Genomic DNA, 22,302 nt, shown 5'->3' on the forward strand with positions numbered 1-22,302 from the left:
TGTTGCGCTCCACCATCTCAACCCCCCTCCTGGAACTCCCCTCTCCTTATTCTAATGAGACTTTGTATTGTATACAGTCCAGGGCCCGGGTTGGCCATGTACTAGTTTATCCAAGGGGAAGAATATAGCTGCGGGACAAGATTTAGCTAACAGTGCAGTATGCAGTCTACACAACATGGGTCAGTGGACAGTGCTTTCATTACATCTCGTTAAATGTTAGTGTGTCGGCCCAGAACATTCTCTTTGGTGCTGCATCAGAGTATAGACTATACACCATAGTGTTTCATGCTCGCATGGACTCTTACAATCAGTTCTGCTGTCCCAAATAAATGTGATACAGGGCTCAGCCTACATGCCAATAGTCTCTGTCAGTTTGACTATATTATAACGAATACAACGGCGATAACAACTCACATCTCAGCTCATCCAATACGTGCCCGCCCAACTCATCATTTAACCAACAAATTACCCAGCTAGCGTTTTTCAGAGAAGAGAGATTCATTATCCAATTTAGGCCCTGTGCTGTGGATGGAAGCAGTGATATCATAGTGATGGATGGAGAGGGTCAAAGGGTGTCTTAAGATAGATGGATTGAGTACAGACCCTTTGTCATGTTTGTCAATTTGATGGGTGGGACAGACTGGGTGATGTGTCCAAATAGACTGGGTGATGCCTTCTTAAATCCAAGTTGCCACTGACTGTGCCCCAAATGTCATTTTACTGTATTCACTATATAATGCACTACTTTTGACCAGTTCCCATTGGGATATAGAGAATATGGTGCCATTTGTGATGCACATACTGTATGAGTCAGCTGCCTATATTTTTTATTTTTATTTCACCTTTATTTAACCAGGTAGGCAAGTTGAGAACAAGTTCTCATTTACAATTGCGACCTGGCCAAGATAAAGCAAAGCTGTTCGACAACATACAAAAACACCGAGTTACACATGGAGTAAAACAACATACAATCAATGATGCAGTAGAATAAAAAAAATAAAAAAAATAAGACTATATACAATGTGAGCAAATGATGTGAGATAAGGGAGGTAAAGGCAAAAAAAATGCCATGGTGGCAAAGTAAATAAAGTATAGCAAGAAAAACACTGGAATGGTATATATGGTATATACTCTAGACGACAGGGGAGGAGAGGGAGGAAGAAGAGCAGCTAAAACGACAGTCGTCGTCCATTTTGGAATTATGATTCTTGGGAGTCTGTTTTAGATAATAATGAAATATATGAGTGTGTCTGTCTTAAAGAGAAACCAATTAATTCCAGCCGCAGTGTTCAATAAGTACAATTGATTTTGTTTATTTCACTGACATGTCCCCCTCCCTGTCTCTTCCCCCTCCCTGTCTCTTCCCACTCAATGTCTCTTCCTACTCCCTGTCTCTTCCCCCTCCCTGTCTCTTCCCACTCAATGTCTCTTCCCACTCAATGTCTCTTCACACTCAATGTCTCTTCCCACTCCCTGTCTCTTCCCACTCAATGTCTCTTCACACTCAATGTCTCTTCCCACTCCCTGTCTCTTCCCACTCCCTGTCTCTTCCCACTCAATGTCTCTTCCCCCTCCCTGTCTCTTCCCCCTCAATGTCTCTTCCCACTCAATGTCTCTTCCCACTCCCTGTCTCTTCCCACTCCCTGTCTCTTCCCACTCCCTGTCTCTTCCCACTCAATGTCTCTTCCCACTCAATGTCTCTTCCCACTCCCTGTCTCTTCCCCCTCCCTGTCTCTTCCCACTCCCTGTCTCTTCCCACTCCCTGTCTCTTCCCACTCAATGTCTCTTCCCACTCCCTGTCTCTTCCCACTCCCTGTCTCTTCCCACTCAATGTCTCTTCCCACTCCCTGTCTCTTCCCACTCCCTGTCTCTTCCCACTCAATGTCTCTTCCCACTCCCTGTCTCTTCCCACTCTCTGTCTCTTCCCACTCCCTGTCTCTTCCCACTCCCTGTCTCTTCCCACTCAATGTCTCTTCCCACTCCCTGTCTCTTCCCACTCCCTGTCTCTTCCCCCTCCCTGTCTCTTCCCACTCCCTGTCTCTTCCCACTCCCTGTCTCTTCCCACTCCCTGTCTCTTCCCACTCCCTGTCTCTTCCCACTCCCTGTCTCTTCCCACTCCCTGTCTCTTCCCACTCCCTGTCTCTTCCCACTCCCTGTCTCTTCCCACTCAATGTCTCTTCCCACTCCCTGTCTCTTCCCACTCCCTGTCTCTTCCCCCTCCCTGTCTCTTCCCACTCAATGTCTCTTCCCACTCCCTGTCTCTTCCCACTCAATGTCTCTTCCCACTCCCTGTCTCTTCCCACTCCCTGTCTCTTCCCACTCCCTGTCTTAGCCTGTGGAGCTGTTAGCGTTATAGTGGGGCTAGGCTTTATTGTTTTAATAAATTGCCTGCGTGAAGAGAGCAGTGGTGCATGTCTGATGTTCATCTTTACCTCCTGAAATGAAACCTTTCTCACAGACAGACAACTCTCCTCTCCACCTCTTATCTTCCCCTCTCCTTCTCCTCTCCTCTTTCCCCTCTCCTTCTCCTCTCCTCTCTACCTCTCTTCTTCCCGTCTCCTTCTCCTATCCTCTTTCCCCTTCTCCTCTCCTCTCCACTTCTCATCTTCTCCTCTCTACCTCTTCTCCACTTTCCCCTCCATCTCTCCTCTACCTCCTCTCATCTTCCCTTCTCCTTCTCCTATCATCTTTCCCCTCCTCCTCTCCACCTCTCATCTTCCCCTCTCTTTCTCCTCCTCTCCACCTCTCATCTTCCCCTCTCCTTCTCCTCTCCACCACTCATCTTCCCCTCTCCTTCTCCTTCTCCTATCCTCTTTCCCCTCCTCCTCTCCTCTCCACCTCTCATCTTCTTCTCTCCTTCTCCTATCCTCTTTCCCCTCTTCCTCTTCTCTCCTCCTCCTCAATTCTTCTCCACCTCTACTTTCCACATCCCCTCTCCTCCTCCTCTGTCTTCCTCTCCTCTCCTCATATCATAATGTGACAACGAGAGAGAGAGAGAGAGAGAGAGAGAGAGAGAGAGAGAGAGAGAGAGATGAGATGAGCTGATGGTCACTGTGCACCCCTGGTCATTATTCCTGGGGCCACCCAGCCTCCCAGTGGAGCCTGAGACAGCCACTGTACAGACACCCACGGCCACAGGAGGATAGATGGATGACCATGAGCCGGAGACAGGGGGACGGGGGGTTATAGTTGCTGGTGAAAGATGGCTCTGGCTCTCACGATGCAGTGATCTATCACAACAGACCAGGACAACTGCGCTGTCCCAGAGGGAAAAAGAGGAAGCAAGGCAAGGGATGGAATTAGTGTGGCGGGCTGGCGGTGGAGGTGGCTGAGTCACAACCAAGCTTTGCTTTCGCCCTCTCCCAACACTCAAGATGCTCTCCAGTCCAGTCTAGTACGTTGGGTTTAATAGAACTAATCTATAGATGGATCCTTTTTTCTCTGGAACCATTTAGAAATGGTGAACAATAACATTTATGACATAGTATTAGTTTTGTGATAATGTTTATACTCAAACTGAAATAACTTTGTTATCTTAAATGTGCAGAGCGTGTTTTTATAACTCTTTGTCGAGTTGAGGGTTTTTTCCAAGCCTATTTCTGTATTCCACACTAACTGCATCATTTTTTGACAATAATAAATCAATAATATATCAGATCAAAAGTTTTCAGCGTTTTGGTCTAAAATATGCCACTAACTGAACCAAAACAGCATAAGTTTCATGAATTGTGGAAGAGTTTAAAAAACAAACCCTGAAGCATATAAGAACACAATTGACTGTGACGAGGCTTATCTTCTAAAAATAGAACTGTGTCTCTGACGGGATAATTCTCCTTTGTTAAGGGTTCTTTTCTCCCAACATCAGGAGAATGCTGACACTGAATAGTAACACTTTGCTTAGAGTGGTGATATGTACCATTCATAAAGCATGTATTCATGACATAAAGAGTCAATAATGCTGTGGTAATGTTAGTTATACCTAGCCTGATTCTAGGAGCAGTGACTCTGGGAAGGCAAGGCAGCTGAGGCGGGGTCCATCTCAGCCCCAGTAATGGCCTTGAACACTAAATTGACTACCTATGAATCTGAGAGAGAGCGAAAGAATTGTCTGGAGTATGATTGGTAGCCTTGCCTCCCACACTGCGAGCCCATAGGCCAGGGCCTGATGAAAGGGCTGGATAATTGCAGTCCCCTCTCACCCTCTGGTCTGCAGCTTACAGTAACTACCGCTACTGAGGTTAACCGCAGAGAGGAGAGCAAATGGCATATCATAAAAAGGCTCTTGTTATAGGAGAGCATTAGAACTCCATTTTGTATGAGAAAAGACAAAGGACTGAAAGCAGACTTTCAAGTGAGGGCGGTTTGTTTAAAACCAAGCGTGAATAATGGCAGTTATTAAGGTGTGCATTCCAAATGTCACCCTATTCCCTATATAGTGCACTACTTTTGACCCGAGCACTATGTGCCCTGGTCAGGAGTAGTGCACTGTAGGGAATAAAGTGCCATTTGGATGACTAAGTGACATTAATGATGGTTATATAAGTCCCGTATGTGATGTATACAGACAGCCAGTTCTTCCACATGATTCAATTTGGCATTGTCACATTCCTAACAGACATTTTGCACAACATGGATTCATAGCTTCATGAATATTCGGCACCGCTTTCTGAGAAACATAATCATCTGTTGTGTTGCTGTTGTTGACAGCTTTTGAGGGGCTGGAGAGAAAGCTATACTTTCCCGATGAAGAGATGTACCGGAGAGGAGGAGAGGAGAGAAGGAGGTGTTGTGTGACAGGCCCGGTTCCACCTGTGATTGCAGCCATTGTGAAGACCGATGCCTGCCTGTCTCTCTGAGAGACTCCTAGTGCTAACTACAGTAAACAGTCTTTGTCTCTCTCACATCATCCTAGTTATAACACTCTTTTTACTGGCCTCCCTCTGTTATTCAATTGTAATAACACATATGTACAGTTGAAATCGGAAGTTTACATACACCTTAGCCAAATACATGTAAACTCAGTTTTTCACAATTCCTGACATTTAATCATAGTAAAAATTCTCTGTCTTAGGTCAGTAAGGATCACCACTTTATTTTAACAATGTGAAATGTCAGAATAATAGTAAAGAGAATGATTTATTTCAGCTTTTATTTCATCACATTCCCAGTGGGTCAGAAGTTTACATACACTCAATTAGTATTTGGTAGCATTGCCTTTAAATTGTTTATCTTGGGTCAAATGTTTCGGGTAGCCTTCCACAAGAAGGTGGGTGAATTTTGGCCCATTCCTCCTGACTGAGCTGGTGTAACTGAGTCAGGTTTGTAGGCCTCCTTGCTCGCACACGCTTTTTCAGTTCTGCCCACAAATTTTCTATAGGATTGAGGTCAGGGCTTTGTGGATGGCCACTCCAATACCTTGACTTTGTTGTCCTTAAGCCATTTTGCCACAACTTTGGAAGTATGCACCAGTCCCCCCTGGAAGTGCACCAGTCCCTCCTGCAGCAAAGCACCCCCACAACATGGTGCCACCCCCGTGCTTCACGGTTGGGATGGTGTCCTTTGGCTTGCAAGCCTCACCCTTGTTCCTCTAAACATAACAATGGTCATTATAGCCAAACAGTTTTATTTTTGTTTCATCAGACCAGAGGACATTTCTCCAAAAAAGTACGATCTTTGTCCCCATGTGCAGTTGCAAACCGTAGTCAGGCTTTTTTATGGTGGTTTTGGAGCAGTGGCTTCTTTCTTACTGAGCGGCCTTTCAGGTTATGTCGATATAGGACTCGTTTTACTGTGGATATAGAAACTTTTGTACCTGTTTCCTCCAGCATCTTCACAAGGTCCTTTGCTGTTGTTCTGGGATTGATTTGCACTTTTCGCGCCAAAGTACGTTCATCTCTAGGAGACAGAACGCGTCTCCTTCCTGAGCGATATGACGGCTGCGTGGTCCCATGGTGTTTATACTTGCGTACTATTGTTTGTACAGATGAACGTGGTACCTTCAGGCATTTGGAAAGATTTTCCCATGATGTCAAGCAAAGAGGCACTGAGTTTGACGGTAGGCCTTGAAATACATCCACAGCTACACCTCCAATTGACTCAAATTATGTCAGCTAGCCTATCAGAAGCTTCTAAAGCCATGACATAATTTTCTGGAATTTTCCAAGCTGTTTAAAGGCACAGTCAACTTAGTGTATGTAAACTTCTGACCCACTGGAATTGTAATACAGTGAATTATAAGTGAAATAATCTGTATGTAAACAATTGTTGGAAAAATTACTTGTGTCATGCACAAAGTTAGATGAACACTGCCCAGCTTCAGCACCACTCTCTACGATGACAACAAAACTCACCACACACACACACACACACACACACACACACACACACACACACACACACACACACACACACACACACACACACACACACACACACACACACACACACACACACACACACACACACACACACACACACACAGCCTGTTAGGCTAGGGCTTACAGAGGCAACTGGTAACACTAGATCCTCTGTGCATGGATCTCTGTACAACAAGTTGTGTTGTGTTTGGTAATGAAGAGATTGCTTGGGACCAGAGAGACAAGTACTTACCAATACAAACCTTAACTGGTCCTCTTAACTAGAGATTCTTACAATCCGATACATTTATATAATGTATAAAAGTTGTTAATATGCTGAGCTAATAACCAAATGACAGAAGTTAGAATAAACTCTAAGGTCCCATTAGAATGGATAGAATGGCAGTAGATCACTCGTTTAATCAGATACAAACCTCCTTAATGTTGTTAATGTGAAAGGAGAGATACATTAAACACCCAAATGTAATGTTGTTTGAAACCGAACAACACTTTAATCTCTTCAATCAATAAGGCTCATTTTATGTAATGCCTCTGGATGTTTCATAAATGACTCAAATTACACAGTAGCTTAATTACACAGCCTTTAGAGTAGTCAGGTGGGAAAAGTAAACAGGGCTGAATAAACAGACTGTGTTACAGTTCAGACGGTCTTCTGGATGGTACGTAGCTATGGTCCAGGTCGTTAGTGCACATTTGTCCACTAACTAGAGGAGGAATGCACACTAATGCCCTGGAGCAGAGCTAGATGGTATGGTGAGAGTATCTAATTCTTCCCCTATTAGGCTGCAACAGACAGAGCTTTGGGAGGAAACCCAATCCCCCTTTGTTTGGAAGTAATGGATGATTTGATGACTGCTCTGGGCAGCTTTACAGCTTTAGTAGCTATATATTACAGAGCAACAAGCCCCAGGTGGTGGTCTGTCCCAAACCCATCACAACAACCCTGCCCCGGGCCAAGCGTCCCAGGGGCCCAGACAGGGGATGGTGTTCAAGGTCACTATGGAGCAGAAAACAAGTTGTAATCCCTCAACTAAGAGCTCATAGTGTAGGCAGCCTCATCCATCATCATGTTCACCTTGGAACTTGGAACTTTACCAGTGTTATTGACTGAGAGTTCATCAATCAGTCTGTGTTTATAAAACAGGGCCAAACAGAGAGGAAGCCAAATGGACTCTGTGGTACTGTTACAAATCAATGGTAACAGTTTACTTCATCTCGGCAACCCTGACCCAAATCTCTTTTGTTTTAGTCTTTCACAACAGACTACACTTTACCAAAAGCCTGCATTTACAATGCTTTATAACTTGTTGTAAAGTACCAAAACACTTCCTTAGTAATAGGAGGAAACCTTGAGAGGGGCCAGGCTCTGCCTGACTCTGTTTATATGGCTCTGGATGTACCCATGTTGACCTATTGCTTTGTTACAATTTAGAGTAAATCTGTCACCCATCCATGTGCTCCTAAAAATACTAGGTGATTTATAAACCAGGCTGCACTTTTCACTGTAACCAGCAGATGGAGGACAAAATATGTCTTACCTTGGAGAACACGGTCATTGTATCTATTCATTCGTTTAGATTACTTTTATTTCCAGTTCAGGGTTTTAAAACAAATTTCTCTTTCTCTCTTTCATTTCTTACCATATCTCTGCTGATGAATAAGGCATTGGGCTGTTTCCAGTTCACTACCTAATTCTGCTCCTCAATTATTACACCTTGTCCTGGTCTGTTGGGTTCTTCAATGTTCCACACACATTGACCCATTCCAAATGCCATATCTTCTTCCCTTGGTGTCTGAAGAGACACTTATATGTCGCAGTAATATTATGAGTCCCTGGCCTTATGCTGTATGGTGGGACACTTATAGTGTTGAGTGGAGTGGAGTGGCTGCGTGGCTATGTGCTTTCCTCAATTGAATACAATGTTATTAAGATGAGAGTGAGATTTGTTCAGTTCCCATGATTGTCATGCATGTCATCTTTAAGTAAAGACTTGCAAGTTGCAGCAATTGAGGGGAAACAGACAGATGGGGTAAAACAGAAGCCCTCCAGGGCCCGCCATGACATAAAGGTTCAGACCTCTTGGCTGTTGGACTCTCTCATTCAGGGAGACAGTCACTCATTTATAAGACCTAAATAACCATCTCGATAATGAACTTACCACTTCTAGACCAAGGCTAAATATTAGAATATAAACAATATAACAATGCCTTATAACAATGTATAACAATAAACGTGTTAATTGCGTAGGTCGGATATTGTAGCTACATAATGCACGTTATGATCTTGTGTTTTTCACAACTTCCATCGTTTTTTCTAGAATTGATTATCAATGATATGTATTCATTGACTGCAGTGAGTGCGGGGCACTGCTTGACGCCTGACAGTCACGTCATCAGGGAAGAACAAGTTGTTTCAGTTCCTATTTCTGCGTCTGCTGAAGTCTGTTGGTTTCACTGCATTACACTTTTTTAAAGACTTTTATCTAGATCTTATCGCGATTGCGTTATGACAGTGATATCAGAAATGGCTTCTTTTTAAACGGTTGTTAGTGATAACTAAGGTGCATCCATGTTGTGATATCCGTACGAGTTCCACAGTATGAACTACATTCTATCTGTCAGGGTCGCGCTGTCGAATAGAATCTGGCCTGCCTCGACCTCGACTCGGGGAAATTCCGATGGCTCTTCCGCACAACATTCTGGATCTGTGCACGACAACATTACCAACATTAACACAGGTGTGAGTATAGACTTGGAGCCGAACTTGTTCAATGTATAATGTGTAATGTTTCAGAGTTCAGACTACCGTAGATGAAGTCAGTCAGTGTTTGTTTATTTTTATATATATATTTTTAACAACCTACAGTACATTTTCAGTAGAGTTCGCATACAGTGCAGAAGTTGCAACACAGTCACAGTTGGACGGTGAAGTTGACACATTTCGCTGCACAGGCTTCTTAAAGGCACAGTCTGTAATATTTTTATTTATTTTATTTATTTCACCTTTATTTAAACAGGTAGGCAAGTTGAGAACAAGTTCTCATTTACAATTGCGACCTGGCCAAGATAAAGCAAAGCAGTTCGACAACATACAAAAACACAGAGTTACACATGGAGTAAAACAACATACAATCAATGATGCAGTAGAAAAAAATAAGACTATATACAATGTGAGCAAATGATGTGAGATAAGGGAGGTAAAGGCAAAAAAAGGCCATGGTGGCAAAGTAAATACAGTATAGCAAGTAAAACACTGGAATGGAAGATTTGTAGTTTGAAGAAAGTTCAAAGTTAAAATATAAATAATATAATAATAATAATAATATCAACCAATTCAATATACCAAAATGCATTGTTTCGAATGCTATGGCTTACAAATACCTTAATACAGATCTGCATTACCTTATAACTCCACCTGAAAAACTGAGGATTGTGTGCTTTGATTGAAGGTTCATTTTAACAGACAGCATTATTGTGATACGCATCTCCAATTCAGGCATTTTACAGTGGACACTATTCTGCCCTCTGTCATTGTTCACAACAGAACTGGTGTATCTCAATCTTCAAGCATATGGTAATTCATACTACTACATGAATTGCCCAGTTTAACACACACACACACACACACACACACACACACACACACACACACACACACACACACACAGCTCTGAGCAGTTCCCTCGTCAGTTGGCCAACGCTTTCTTGACCTCGAACCCCAGTTCATGTAAGGGTCCTAGCCTGCTCATTCATCACAGACTGGACAGAAGGCTACTGAGGGGCTCTTCTCAGGCCTGACCACCTGCCTCTCTCCTCTTAGTAGGGCCATGGTCTGCAGCCTCACACACACACACACACACACACACACACACACACACACACACACACACACACACACACACACACACACACACACACACACACACACACACACACACACACACACTATCTGCACTAGGGAGAACTAGAGAGACTGTTAATGAACTGGCCTCAGTGGCGTTTGGTTTCCCAGGAAGGCACAATGGGCAGCAGAGCATGCATCTTATTAATCTCTGTCCTAATTAGACCAAACTATTATCCTGCTGAATGCTACAGAGCCCACTTTTTCTCAGCTACAGTACACAGCCACACACACACGCACATACAGCCTTCTAGCATCTCAGCTGTACTACATCAGTGTTTATAATACTATTTGAAATCTTTCGAACACTTTGAGCATTTATTTTAGCTTACCTGGAGTGCCAGGTGGGCGAGGACTAGGGATGGTTCTAATGGTTCTATAGCAACAGGCAAGCTCAGTCAAGCACAGCTAAAGTATTGGGTATGATTTCAAATAGTATTTGAACCCAGGTCTGGAATAGGCCTTCACATAATTGAATGTCTTTTTCATAATGGTGGATTTTTTTTACAACCAATTGTGTGAAACGTTTCATTTTGATATACTGTGATGGTGATGGATGGTGTCCTGTCTTTGTGGAGAAGAGTTGTTAGGCCTATATCATATTGGTTTTTGATTTAATCTTTCTAGGAGTATAGGTCTCATTATGGATTTATTGGGATGGAGGAAAATAACTTCGCTAACAATAGCAACTCAAATTGAAACGCATTTAGGGCAAAAATATTTCCATATTTATTTTGAGCCTTGGTGGTTAGGCATGTACAGATAGCAAATCCGATTGAAGATTTGTAATGCTTCACTGGTTTAGCCCCAAAGTGTCCTCACAATAACCCAACAAGCAGTGAATTATTCAACGATCATTAATGAAATAAACCAAAAAAAATGCATTATGAAGGCGTGACAGATGCTTTATAAGGGTGATTGAATGGCGTCGGGAGCAATGATGCTTTGATGCAAACAGGCGTAACGACCTTTGACCTCAGCATGTGCAGAAGCACTTTAGGCTACAGTACAGTGTTTGTATTGGCTACTTACTGATATCGACTAGCTACAATTCAACATGTTTAGTATGCCCCAATGGAACTAACATACATTCCTTTGAGATTCACCGCCAGTCCATTTAAAACAATGTGCTGCTGTAGGATGTACTGTACATCAAATATCATCAAAGGGAAGGTTGGGTCACTAGAAAACATAAACAAGGGAGCAAATTCATCCACTAGTATTATATTAAGATATTATTATAGGACACTTCTGTTCATTAGATCTCTCTGTTACCTACAGTTGAAGTCGGAAGTTAACATACACTTAGTTGGAGTCATTAAAACTAGTTTTTCAACCACTCCACAAATTTCTTCTTAACAAACTATAGTTTTGGCAAGTCGGTTAGGACATCTAACTTTGTGCATGACACAAGTCATTTTTCCAACAATTACAGACAGATTATTTCACTTATAATTCAATGTATCACAATTGCGGTGGGTCAGAAGTTTACATACACTAAGTTGACTGTGCCTTTAAATAGCTTGGAAAATTCAAAGAAATGATGTCATGGCTTAAGAAGCTTCTGATAGGCTAATTGACATAATTTGAGTCAATTGGAGGTGTAGCTGTGGATGTATTTCATGGCCTACCTTCAAACTCAGTGCCTCTTTGCTTGATATCATCGGAAAATCAAAAGAAATCAGCCAAGACCTCAGAAAAAAATGTGTAGACCTCCACAAGTCTGGATCATCCTTGCGAGCAATTTCCAAACGCCTGAAGGTACCACGTTCATCTGTACAAACAATAGTACGCAAGTATAAACACCATGGGACCATGCAGCCGTCATACCGCTCAGGAAGGAGACGCGTTCTGTCTCCTAGAGATGCACGTAATTTGGTGTGAAAAGTGCAAATCAATCCCAGAACAACAGCAAAAGACCTTGTGAAGATGCTGGAGGAAACAGGTACAAAAGTATCTATATCCACAGTAAAACGAGTCCTATATCGACATAACCTGAAAGGCCGCTCAGCAAGGAAGAAGCCACTGCTCCAAAACCGCCATAAAAAAAGCCAGACTACGGTTTGCAACTGCACATGAGGACAAAGATCGTACTTTTTTGGAGAAATGTCCTCTGGTCTGATGAAACAAAAATAAAACTTTTTGGCTATAATGACCGTTGTTATATTTAGAGGAAAAAGGGTGAGGCTTGCAAGCCAAAGGACACCATCCCAACCGTGAAGCACGGGGGTGGCACCATGTTGTGGGGGTGCTTTGCTGCAGGAGGGACTGGTGCATACTTCCAAAGTTGTGGCAAAATGGCTTAAGGACAACAAAGTCAAGGTATTGGAGTGGCCATCACAAAGCCCTGATCTCAATCCTATAGAAAATTTGTGGGCAGAACTGAAAAAGCATGTGTGAGCAAGGAGGCCTACAAACCTGACTCAGTTACACCAGCTCTGTCAGGAGGAGTGTGGGAAGCTTGTGGAAGGCTACCCGACACGGTTGTCCCAAGTTAAACAATTTAAAGGAAAAACGACCAAATACTAATTGAGTGTATGCAAACTTCTGACCCACTGGGAATGTGATGAAATAAATAAAAGCTGAAATAAATCATTCTCTCTGCTATTATTCTGACATTTCACATTCTTAAAATAAAGTGGTGATCCTAACTGACGTAAGACAGGGAATCTTTAGTAGAATTACATGTCAGGAATTGTGAGAAACTGAGTTTAAATCTATTTGGCTAAGGTGTATGTAAACTTCCAACTTCAACTGTAGATACTAACAGTAGATACCTTCAGAACAATCAAAAGCAACATTTGCAGCGATGCATTTATCTGACCCGACATGTTAAAGGGGGATCGCACTGATTTCTGCCGAGGTTGCAGTGGCAGCGTAATTTGTTTTTTGTCTTTTTTTAGAGTTAATGCTAAACTGACAGGCCAGCAACCGAAGCCTGGTTAGGAGGTCAATGTCTGACCGACCCTCCTCTCAATATCTAAGCAACACTCACATCAAGCATCTTCTCAATGTCTTCTCAACCATAATTGAAAGACATGTTCACTGTTTACCCAGACTACCCATGAACCTGAGCAACAACTCAATCCATTTCAATATGTTGTGCCAAAGCGTGCTTTAGTGAGGTGAGACGATACGATAAAGATTTAGCATTAAAGCCGTCAGAGATTTGAGATGTAATAATCTGGGTGGTGTTTGCTGCCCGGGAAATGTTCATCAAGTTGTCAACTCTCATTCCTGTGTGATATTTAGTCACAGAGATACTTTTAAAGACTCATTTCCTCCCTGTGATCTCTGTGGACCGCTGTGGTTGGACAGGGAGCTTAGCTGACTGTGGTTGGAGGGTTGATGATGTCGTACAGTTGGTAGATTTCAGCTAGGTTGGTGGTCCAGTGGAGATAGCAGACTCGAGAGAGGTGGTAGATTTGTGATACTTACTTTCTTCTGACCAAGGCCTGGCTGGCCGGTGAGTGACACTGGCTCACTGAGGATCAGTAGAGAGAGATACTGCAGAGTTTGTGGTTCTCCTTTTAGCTGAGCTCATCACTTCTCACCTCAGGGTATTGATTCAGGCTGTAACCTGAGAGGTTGCGTGTTGTTGGAGATGCAGCAGTCAGAGATGCAGAGAGCCATAGGATCAACAGGTGAGCTCCTTCTCCTACAGCATTGATCCACAGGCAGAAAGGGTTATGTTCTGGTGTCCACATGCATTCTACAGTAGCCTACTTATGTAGAATGCATGTCAAATACATAGCTTCATTCTGAGCAGTATGCTAGTATGGTTATTGGTGGGAATATAGCTTTGGTCTGGGGAGTCTAGAGTAGGTTATTATTATTTGACCATGCTGGTCATTTATGAACATTTGAACATCTTGGCCATGTTCTGTTATAATCTCCACCCGGCACAGCCAGAAGAGGACTGGCCACCCCTCATAGCCTGGTTCTTCTCTGGGTTTATTCCTAGGTTTTGGCCTTTCTAGGGAGTTTTTCCTAGCCACCGTGCTTCTACACCTGCATTGCTTGCTGTTTGGGGTTTTAGGCTGGGTTTCTGTACAGCACTTTGAGATATCAGCTGATCTAAGAAGGGCTATATAAATACATTTGATTTGATTTAGGTTACTGGGGTCCTCTGGTCCTTGACCAACCAGCAGACCAGGGGCCTTTTCAGTGACTATACATACAGTATTACTGTGGAATGTTCATATGCACAAGCCCCAGGTATCAAGAACATTGTTATTATATAGTTATTAAGGTTTTTGTGTATATTCCTTCCTCACATTTCTATGTATCTAAAGATTTAATAAAAATGATACATGTGATATCTAAATGTATGTTAAAATGTTAGAAATATTATTTTAATTATTTAATAAAAAAAAAAATGCTAAATATATATATAATCTAGGAGACAGGAGACAGAAAAACATGCCTTTTTTAAACCAATTAAAAAAGAAATAGTAACTTGATTTACCAACTGAATATTTCACACAAGGCAATAACCCAGGAGCCGATGGAGAGATCATGGTGTGATTAGTCGCCCTGGAGTGCGTGCTAATGAGACAGTCTGGATGGGGGTGACACTCACTGAGCCTGTGACAGCATCAGGTTTTGATTTATTGACCTGGAGCCAGTGTTAATGACGGGGCAGAGGCAGGACTGCTCTGCTCCCCTCTCCTCTCCCTGTCCTGCTGCTCCAGCGTTTGGTTGTACTGGGTGGTGGCGGTGATGGTGCTGTATGCAGGGGAAAACTGACTGCATAATGCCGAGAGAGAGCGAGAGAGAGAGGGAGAGGGAGAAAGAGAGAGAGAAATATGGAGAAAGAAAGAGAGGGCGAGAGGGTGTTAGCAAAGGGATGTGGGCTGTCGCTGTGTGCTTCCTGTGTGTAGTTTGACAGCTCACTAAACCAATGCATATTCATTACAATGGCTGCCGTGCTGTTATCGCCCCGTTAGAGTCAGGGAAGTCAAGGCCATGTCTCACCTTATATACAGTTGAAGTCAGAAGTTTACATACACCTTAGCCAAATACTTTTTACTCAGTTTTTCACAATTCCAGACATTTAATCCCAGTAAAAATTCCCTGCCTTACGTCAGTTAGGATCGCCACTTTACTTTAAGAATGTGAAATGTCAGAATAATAGTAGAGAGAATGATTTATTTCAGCTTTTATTTCTTTCTTCACATTCCCAGTGGGTCAGAAGTTTACATACACTCAATTAGTATTTGGTAGCATTGCCTTTAAATTGTTTAACTTGGGTCAAACATTTCGGGTAGCCTTCCACAAGCTTCCACAATAAGTTGGGTGAATTTTGGCCCATTCCTCCTGACTGAGCTGGTGTAACTGAGTCAGGTTTGTAGGCCTCCTTGCTCGCACACGCTTTTTCAGTTCTGCCGACACATTACAATGGGATTGAGGTCAGGGCTTTGTGATGGCCACTCCAATACCTTGACTTTGTTGTCCTTAAGCCATTTTACCACAACTTTGGAAGTATGCTTGGGGTCATTGTCCATTTGGAAGACCCATTTGCGACCAAGCTTTAACTCCCTAACTGCTGTCTTGAGATGCTGCTTCAATATATCCACATAATTTTCCTTCCTCATGATGCCATCTATTTTATGAAGTGCACCAGTCCCTCCTGCAGCAAAGCACCCCCACAACATGATGCTGCCACCCCCATGCTTCACGTTTGGGATGGTGTTCTTTGGCTTGCAAGCCTCCCCCTTTTTCCTCCTAACATGACGATGGTAATTATGGCCAAACAGTTCTATTTTTGTTTCATCAGACCAGAGTACATTTCTCCAAAAAGTATGATCTTTGTCCTGAAGAGAACTTAATGTAAAGTTTTACCAGTCGGTGCCCTCCACCCCTCAACACCATGTCCTGAGTAGCTACATGACTTACCTAGCTAAATAACATGAATGGCAGTATACTGTAAGTAGGACCCCTCCCTCCCTCCCGTCTCCACCCATCACCTCTCCTCTCCACCCCCTCACCTTACCTCTCTACCCTCTCACCTCTCCTCTCCACCCCCTCACCTTACCTCTCTACCCCCTCACCTCTCCTCTCCACCCCCTCACCTTACCTCTCTACCCCCTCACCTCTCCTCTCTACCCCCTCACCCCACCTCTCCTCTCCACCATCTCTCTCCCTTCTCCACCCCCTCACCCTCCCCTCTCCACCCCCTCACCCTACCTCTCCACCCCCTCACCTCACCTCACCTCTCCACCACCTCACTTCTCCACCCCCTCACCTCACCTCTCCACCCCCTCACCTCTCCTCTCCACCCCCTCACCTCTCCTCTCCACCCCCTCCTGCCCCTCTCCACCCCCCCACCTCTCAACCCCCTCACCTCACCTCACCTCCCCTCTTTTCCATGAAGAAAAATGATGGGGCTTGCTTTAACTCTTTAACAGTATTTTTGTAGTGGTGGGAGAAGTTTAAATTGTTTTACTTAAGCAAAGCAGTTAAATATAGTCAAAGTAACATTTTGTAAAATAATTGGTCTGATTACTTTGATAGACGACACTAACAACAGTAGTAGGCCTGATTACCAACAATTATGAGACAGCCACTAGGGAGGTAAGGACCCTGGTGGAGTGGTGCCAGGAAAATAACTTCTCCCTCAACGTCAATAAACCAAGCAGCTGATCGTGGACTTCAGGAGACAGCAGAGAGAGCACGCCCCCATCCACATAGACCGGATCACATTTGGATAAGGTGAAAAGCTTTAAGTTCCATGGCGTACACATCACTGAGAATCTGAAATGGACCTTCCACACAGACAGTGTGGTGAAGAAGAAATGTGGCTTGGCCCTTAAAATCCTCACAAACTTTTATAAATGCACAATTGAGAGCATGCTGTTGGGCTGCATCACTGCCTGGTACGGCAACTGCACCGCCCGCAACTGCAGGGCTCTCCAGAGTGTGATGCGGTCTGCCCAACTCATCACCGGGGACACACTGCCTGCCCTCCATGACACCTACAGCACCCGATGTCACAGGAAGGCCAAAAAGATCATCAAGGACAGCAACCACCCGAGCCACTGCCTGTTCACCCCGCTATCATCCAGAAGGCGAGGTCAGTACAGGTGCATCAAAACTGGGACCGAGAGACTGAAAAACAGCTTCTATCTCAAGGCTATCAGACTGTTAAATAGCCATCACTAGCCGGCTTCCACCTGGTTAAACAACCCTGTACCTTAGAGACTGCTGCCCTGTAAACATAGACTTGGAATCACTGGCCACTTTAATAACGGAACACTAGTCACGTTAATCATGTTTACATACTGTTTTACTCATTTCATATGTATATACTGTATTCTACTGTATTTTAGTCAATGTCACTCCGACATTGCTCGTCCTAATATTTACATATTTCTTAATTCCATTATTTTACTTTTAGATATGTGTGTATTGTTGTGAATTGTTAGATACTACTGCACTGTTAGAACTAGGAACACAAGCATTTCTCTACACCTGCAATAACATCTGCCAAATATGTGTATGTGACCAATAAAATGTGATTTGATTTGTGGGGCAGTTAGATCACACATTTCATCATAAATAACTCCACTCACACTACTATACTTATATACACTCTCCTACTAGAATACCTCAGTATATACACTCTCCTACTAGAATACCTCAGTATATACACTCTCCTACTAGAATACCTTAGTATATACACTCTCCTACTAGAATACCTCAGTACACGAACTCTCCTACTAGAATACCTCAGTATATCAACTCTCCTACTAAAATACCTCAGTATATAGTATGACAACTGTAATACAGAAAGTACAGAAGACAATGAGGCATTGTTGAAGTTTTAAAAAAATGAAAAAGTATTCCAGACCGGTGTGTCCGTTTTAAAGGTTGAACAGCTGAAACAGTGTAAGAGGAGAATAATAATAATAATAAGCCAGAAGTATGACAAAGATTTAAAGTGGGATGTTTGCTGTCGCAAGTCCATTAATGAAATGAAGAGCAACAGTGTATCAGCTGTGGTGATAAGACTGTTGCTTTAGTTCTGTTTCTTTTGGATAGAGAAAGATGCAAATTAAATGAGATAACATGACCTTGACCCACATCTGTGAAATCTGGCGTTACACAACCCACTGTTTTTGCGGAGATAATCGTTTAATGAGACTTGCTGTGGCCCCAGGGACAGTTGCTCACATTATTTGTGACTTTCATCTCGCACCATTCTCTAAAACACAACACTTGTATTCGCAGTATGCACTGCACAATTAAAACAAATACGTATTCAATGCTGTTGTTTAGTGTGCAACAATGTGTCACGCAAACAGATTAACTGGGTAACTTCATTTATGATGACAGTGTTTAATCAATTGTCTCCTATAGATCTCATTTTGGTAAATTCATTGTAAATGTCAATTTTTGTTACTGGATAACATTGTGTACAGGATGTTTTTCTTGCCCTAGAAAAGAGCAGAGTTTATCTGGCAGGCTGTTTATTACAAGTGAACAGGTTCTCTGTAAAGGGGTAAGCAGGGTTATCATGTGTTCCTGTGGTGTAGACCCACTGAGATCTGATGATCTTTGTTGTTTAACGTTGTGGTTCTGCTCTGCTCCCAGTGTGAAGAAATAGCTGTGTTTCTGATGGCACATCATCACACTCCATGTTGAGGTTCAAATTTAGACTATTCTCTCCCTCACTATATTCTCTCCCTCACTAACGCCCTGCTGCTGTGAATGTAGCTCTGAGTCTCTCCCACTACCTCTCTTTCTGGTCTCTCTCTAATGTATCTATCTCTCTGGTCTCTCTCTCTCTGGTCTCTCTCTAATGTATCTCTCTTTCTGCTCTCTCTGTAGCTCTCTCTCTGTATCTCTCTCTTCCTCCTCCCCCCTCCCTCTCTCTCTCTCTCTCTCTCTGTATCTCTCTTTCTGCTCTCTCTGTAGCTCTCTCTCTGTATCTCTCTCTTCCTCCTCCCCCCTCTCTCTCTCTCTCTGTATCTCTCTTTCTGCTCTCTATGTAGCTCTCTCTTCCTCCTCCCCTCTCCCCTCCCCTCTTTCTCTCTCTCTCTCTCTCTGTATCTCTCTTTCTGCTCTCTCTGTAGCTCTCTCTCTGTAGCTCTCTCTTCCTCCTCCCCTCTCCCTCTCTCTCTCTCCCTGCTCTCTTTCTTTCTCATATTGGTTTTAGAATCAGGAGATATTTATTCTTGGTCTTGGCTTAGCCCTCATTCTGCCACGTCAGTGTTTCGGTATCACATTAGTGTTATGTCTATGACCTGAAACAATACGTAACAGAGTTTCATGTCAGATACACTGCTGTTATACAACTGTATTAGTGGGGTGTCAAATAAACCAAACCAGACAGCAGAGACACCATACTGTATGCTTCAATGTACGTCTGAACACCGAAGCAATCTCAGGCTTTATGGTGCATTTGACAGACTGCAAACATTAAACCTACTACATTACCTATCATGGTGAATACTGAGTGAAGTCATGGCTACAGCTCCACCGGAAGCAGCTCCTCTTCCTCTCTCCCTCTTCAGTGCAGTGAGTCCTGAGCCCCAGAAATAGAATGGCCGCATGGCGAATGACTCATGTGTTTCAGCCCGAGCTGCTCGGTGACAAAAACAGAAGAAGGAAAGGACATGTTAGGCTTCTGATCTGATCTGCTGCATAGCCTGCATACTGAACATAACGGGGTGAACCTAGCCGACTGAGTGAGAGGATGTGCTCTGTACTGCACCGTAAGCCTTCTACCCCCAGCCCTCGGCCCCTGCTCTCTTCCAGACCCATTCCTGTGATTTCAGATCCAGCCTTATACCCCAAGCCCCAGTCCTATACCCCATAGAATACCCGAGTCACGACCCTCTCCTGTCTCCCCCAGCCCCAGCTCCATCCCTCGTCCAAGTTCACAGATCCTGCCTTCAGCCCCCTCTCTCTCCTATCTCCCTCCCAGTCCTCCCAGCTCCATCCCCTCCTCCTCTCCTCAGGTCCTCATGGAGGTCAAGGTGCTGTGTCTGCTGTGAGAGGAGAGCCAGCAGCAGAAGGCAAGGTGAACTGGAATCAACGCATGTCATTGTGCTGCGTGGTGGAGGGCTACAGAGAGAGAGAGAGAGAGAGAGAGAGAGAGTAGGAGAGTGAGAGAGGAGGAGAGACAGCTAGAGCAGCGAGAGCTTGTGAGGAGAGGGAGAGAGAAAGAGACTCCACTCCGCTCACATCGTAGGCTGACTGGCTCGCACACTCACTGTTGACGAATGAGCTGTCTACCCGTGTGGCTGGGAAACGGCGGCTTGTGACAAGGCAAGCTGGGGAGAGAGAGGAACATGAACGTAATGCGTACCTTGCCTCGCTTGCTTTCAGATACCGGCCAGAAGAAGACTCAAGAGAAGAAGGATGGCAGCAGACGCATGTCGTTCCAGAGACCCAAAGGAACCATTGAGTATGCTGTAAGTAAACAGGGTTTCAGACTGTGTCCTCTCTGTCTGGGTGTTTTAATGCTTTCTACTGCTCCTGCTGCTGCTGCTGTGCTGCTCTGTGTGTCTACTGGCTGTTGCCCTAGTCTGAGTAATAGCTGCTGTTGTGGTAGTGTGTTATTATGTTGTGTTATGAAAAGGAACCTGGCCATGCTGGCTGACATCGTTAGGAGTGTGTGTGTGTGTGTGTGTGTGTGTGTGTGTGTGTGTGTGTGTGTGTGTGTGTGTGTGTGTGTGTGTGTGTGTGTGTGTGTGTGTGTGTGTGTGTGTGTGTGTGTGTGTGTGTGTGTGTGTGTGTGTGTGGAGGGAGAGAACGAAGCGTTTAGTATTTAGTATTTTACAGTTGCACATGTGCATCGTTCAATGTCTGTTTACGTAAAGGGGGACTTTATATGACCAGCCAGAGCTATTGTCTCTCTACCGTATGATGGAAATGTATTCTAATAGATTATCAAGCCTGCTCCATTCTGCATTTGGATGTATAGGAAGAGAGAGGATTGTAGATGTGTACGTATGTACGTTTTTGGCCAGAGGAGAACCGAGAGAGCAAGACACTCAGTCAGAATGTGTAGTCTATATGTAATTCAGTTCATTCTGTGTGGTGCTTAGCAGCGAGCATTCCACCACTGTTTACGAATGACCTTCCACCTGGTGTTGTCATTGCTATTCATTTGCCATCTCTGATGTGTGTTTGTGTGAGAGTGAGACAGAGAGACAGACAGATCCGTATCCGGATGATCTGAAAATGGAGTCTGTCTCTGCTGCTGCTCTGGCTGGTAGTGTTCTTGAAATGACCCTCAAATCCAGCTTCATTCAGACAGGTTTCTCTCTTTCTTCTCTCCCTGGTAACACTGCATGGGGAGCGGAATGCTGTGGAGCTCGATCAGCCTGGCCACAGAGGAGAGGAGGGGAGGGAGGGAGGAAAAACTGATGGACATCTATCATTTAGCCAGCACATTGATTTCCACCTTGTTTGATGACATGGTTCAGCATCCAGAGACATTTTTCTCAACCCATATATTACCTCTCTCTCTTTTAGTAATTGCTCTGCTGCTTTGATTCAGCAGTGATTGCGTGCTCCCAATGCTTTCTGTTATCGCTGTGCATTTGGCACGTTTTATACAGGTGTCATTCAGAACAGCCCCTACCCCCACCTCTCATCCGCTCTCACCACTTCCCCTCAGAACAGACCTGGCTGTCTCTCTGTGCCACAGGTGATGGACAAGCCAGTTGTTTTATGCTGGGGCGTGAAAAGTGTACAATGGCAGGAGGACAGGACAGGATATTTGTAAAAGCAAAGACAGTTTGTCATGGACTGGTGTTAGAGAGAGGGAGGGGGGGTATTACAGTGGATAAACATTGGATTCAGGGAAAATATGCTCGTTAAATCTCACTCACACTGCATCACGCACCCCCCCCTTGTCTCTCGCTCTCTCCTTCTCTCTCTCTCTGTTTCTGTCACGTTCGTTGTAATAATGATCGGACCAAGACGCAGCGTGAGTAGCGTTCCATATCTTTAATATAAAGTGAAACTAAGCAACATACATAAACAATAAAGAATAAACTAAACGTGACG

At 43.9% G+C, this 22,302-nt stretch overlaps 1 protein-coding gene across 8 annotated transcripts in view; it reads left to right on the forward strand.

The window, feature by feature from the left end:
• LOC100194674 (oxidation resistance protein 1) overlaps positions 1-22,302 on the forward strand; it is a 158,580-nt gene that overhangs the window by 89,332 nt on the left and 46,946 nt on the right. For 6 of the 8 annotated variants that reach the window (XM_045718572.1, XM_045718573.1, XM_045718571.1 and 3 more), the window contains one exon: positions 20,614-20,699. In XM_045718572.1, the coding sequence (XP_045574528.1) occupies positions 20,614-20,699 (86 nt within the window). Of the gene's footprint in view, positions 1-8,776; positions 9,116-20,613; positions 20,700-22,302 lie in introns of those variants that run through there. The other 2 variants (XM_045718578.1, XM_045718575.1) reach the window with 2 other exon arrangements.

The sequence above is a fragment of the Salmo salar genome, chromosome ssa05, assembly GCF_905237065.1.
Source record: "Salmo salar chromosome ssa05, Ssal_v3.1, whole genome shotgun sequence".
In the NCBI taxonomy this organism is placed as follows: Eukaryota; Metazoa; Chordata; class Actinopteri; order Salmoniformes; family Salmonidae; genus Salmo; species Salmo salar.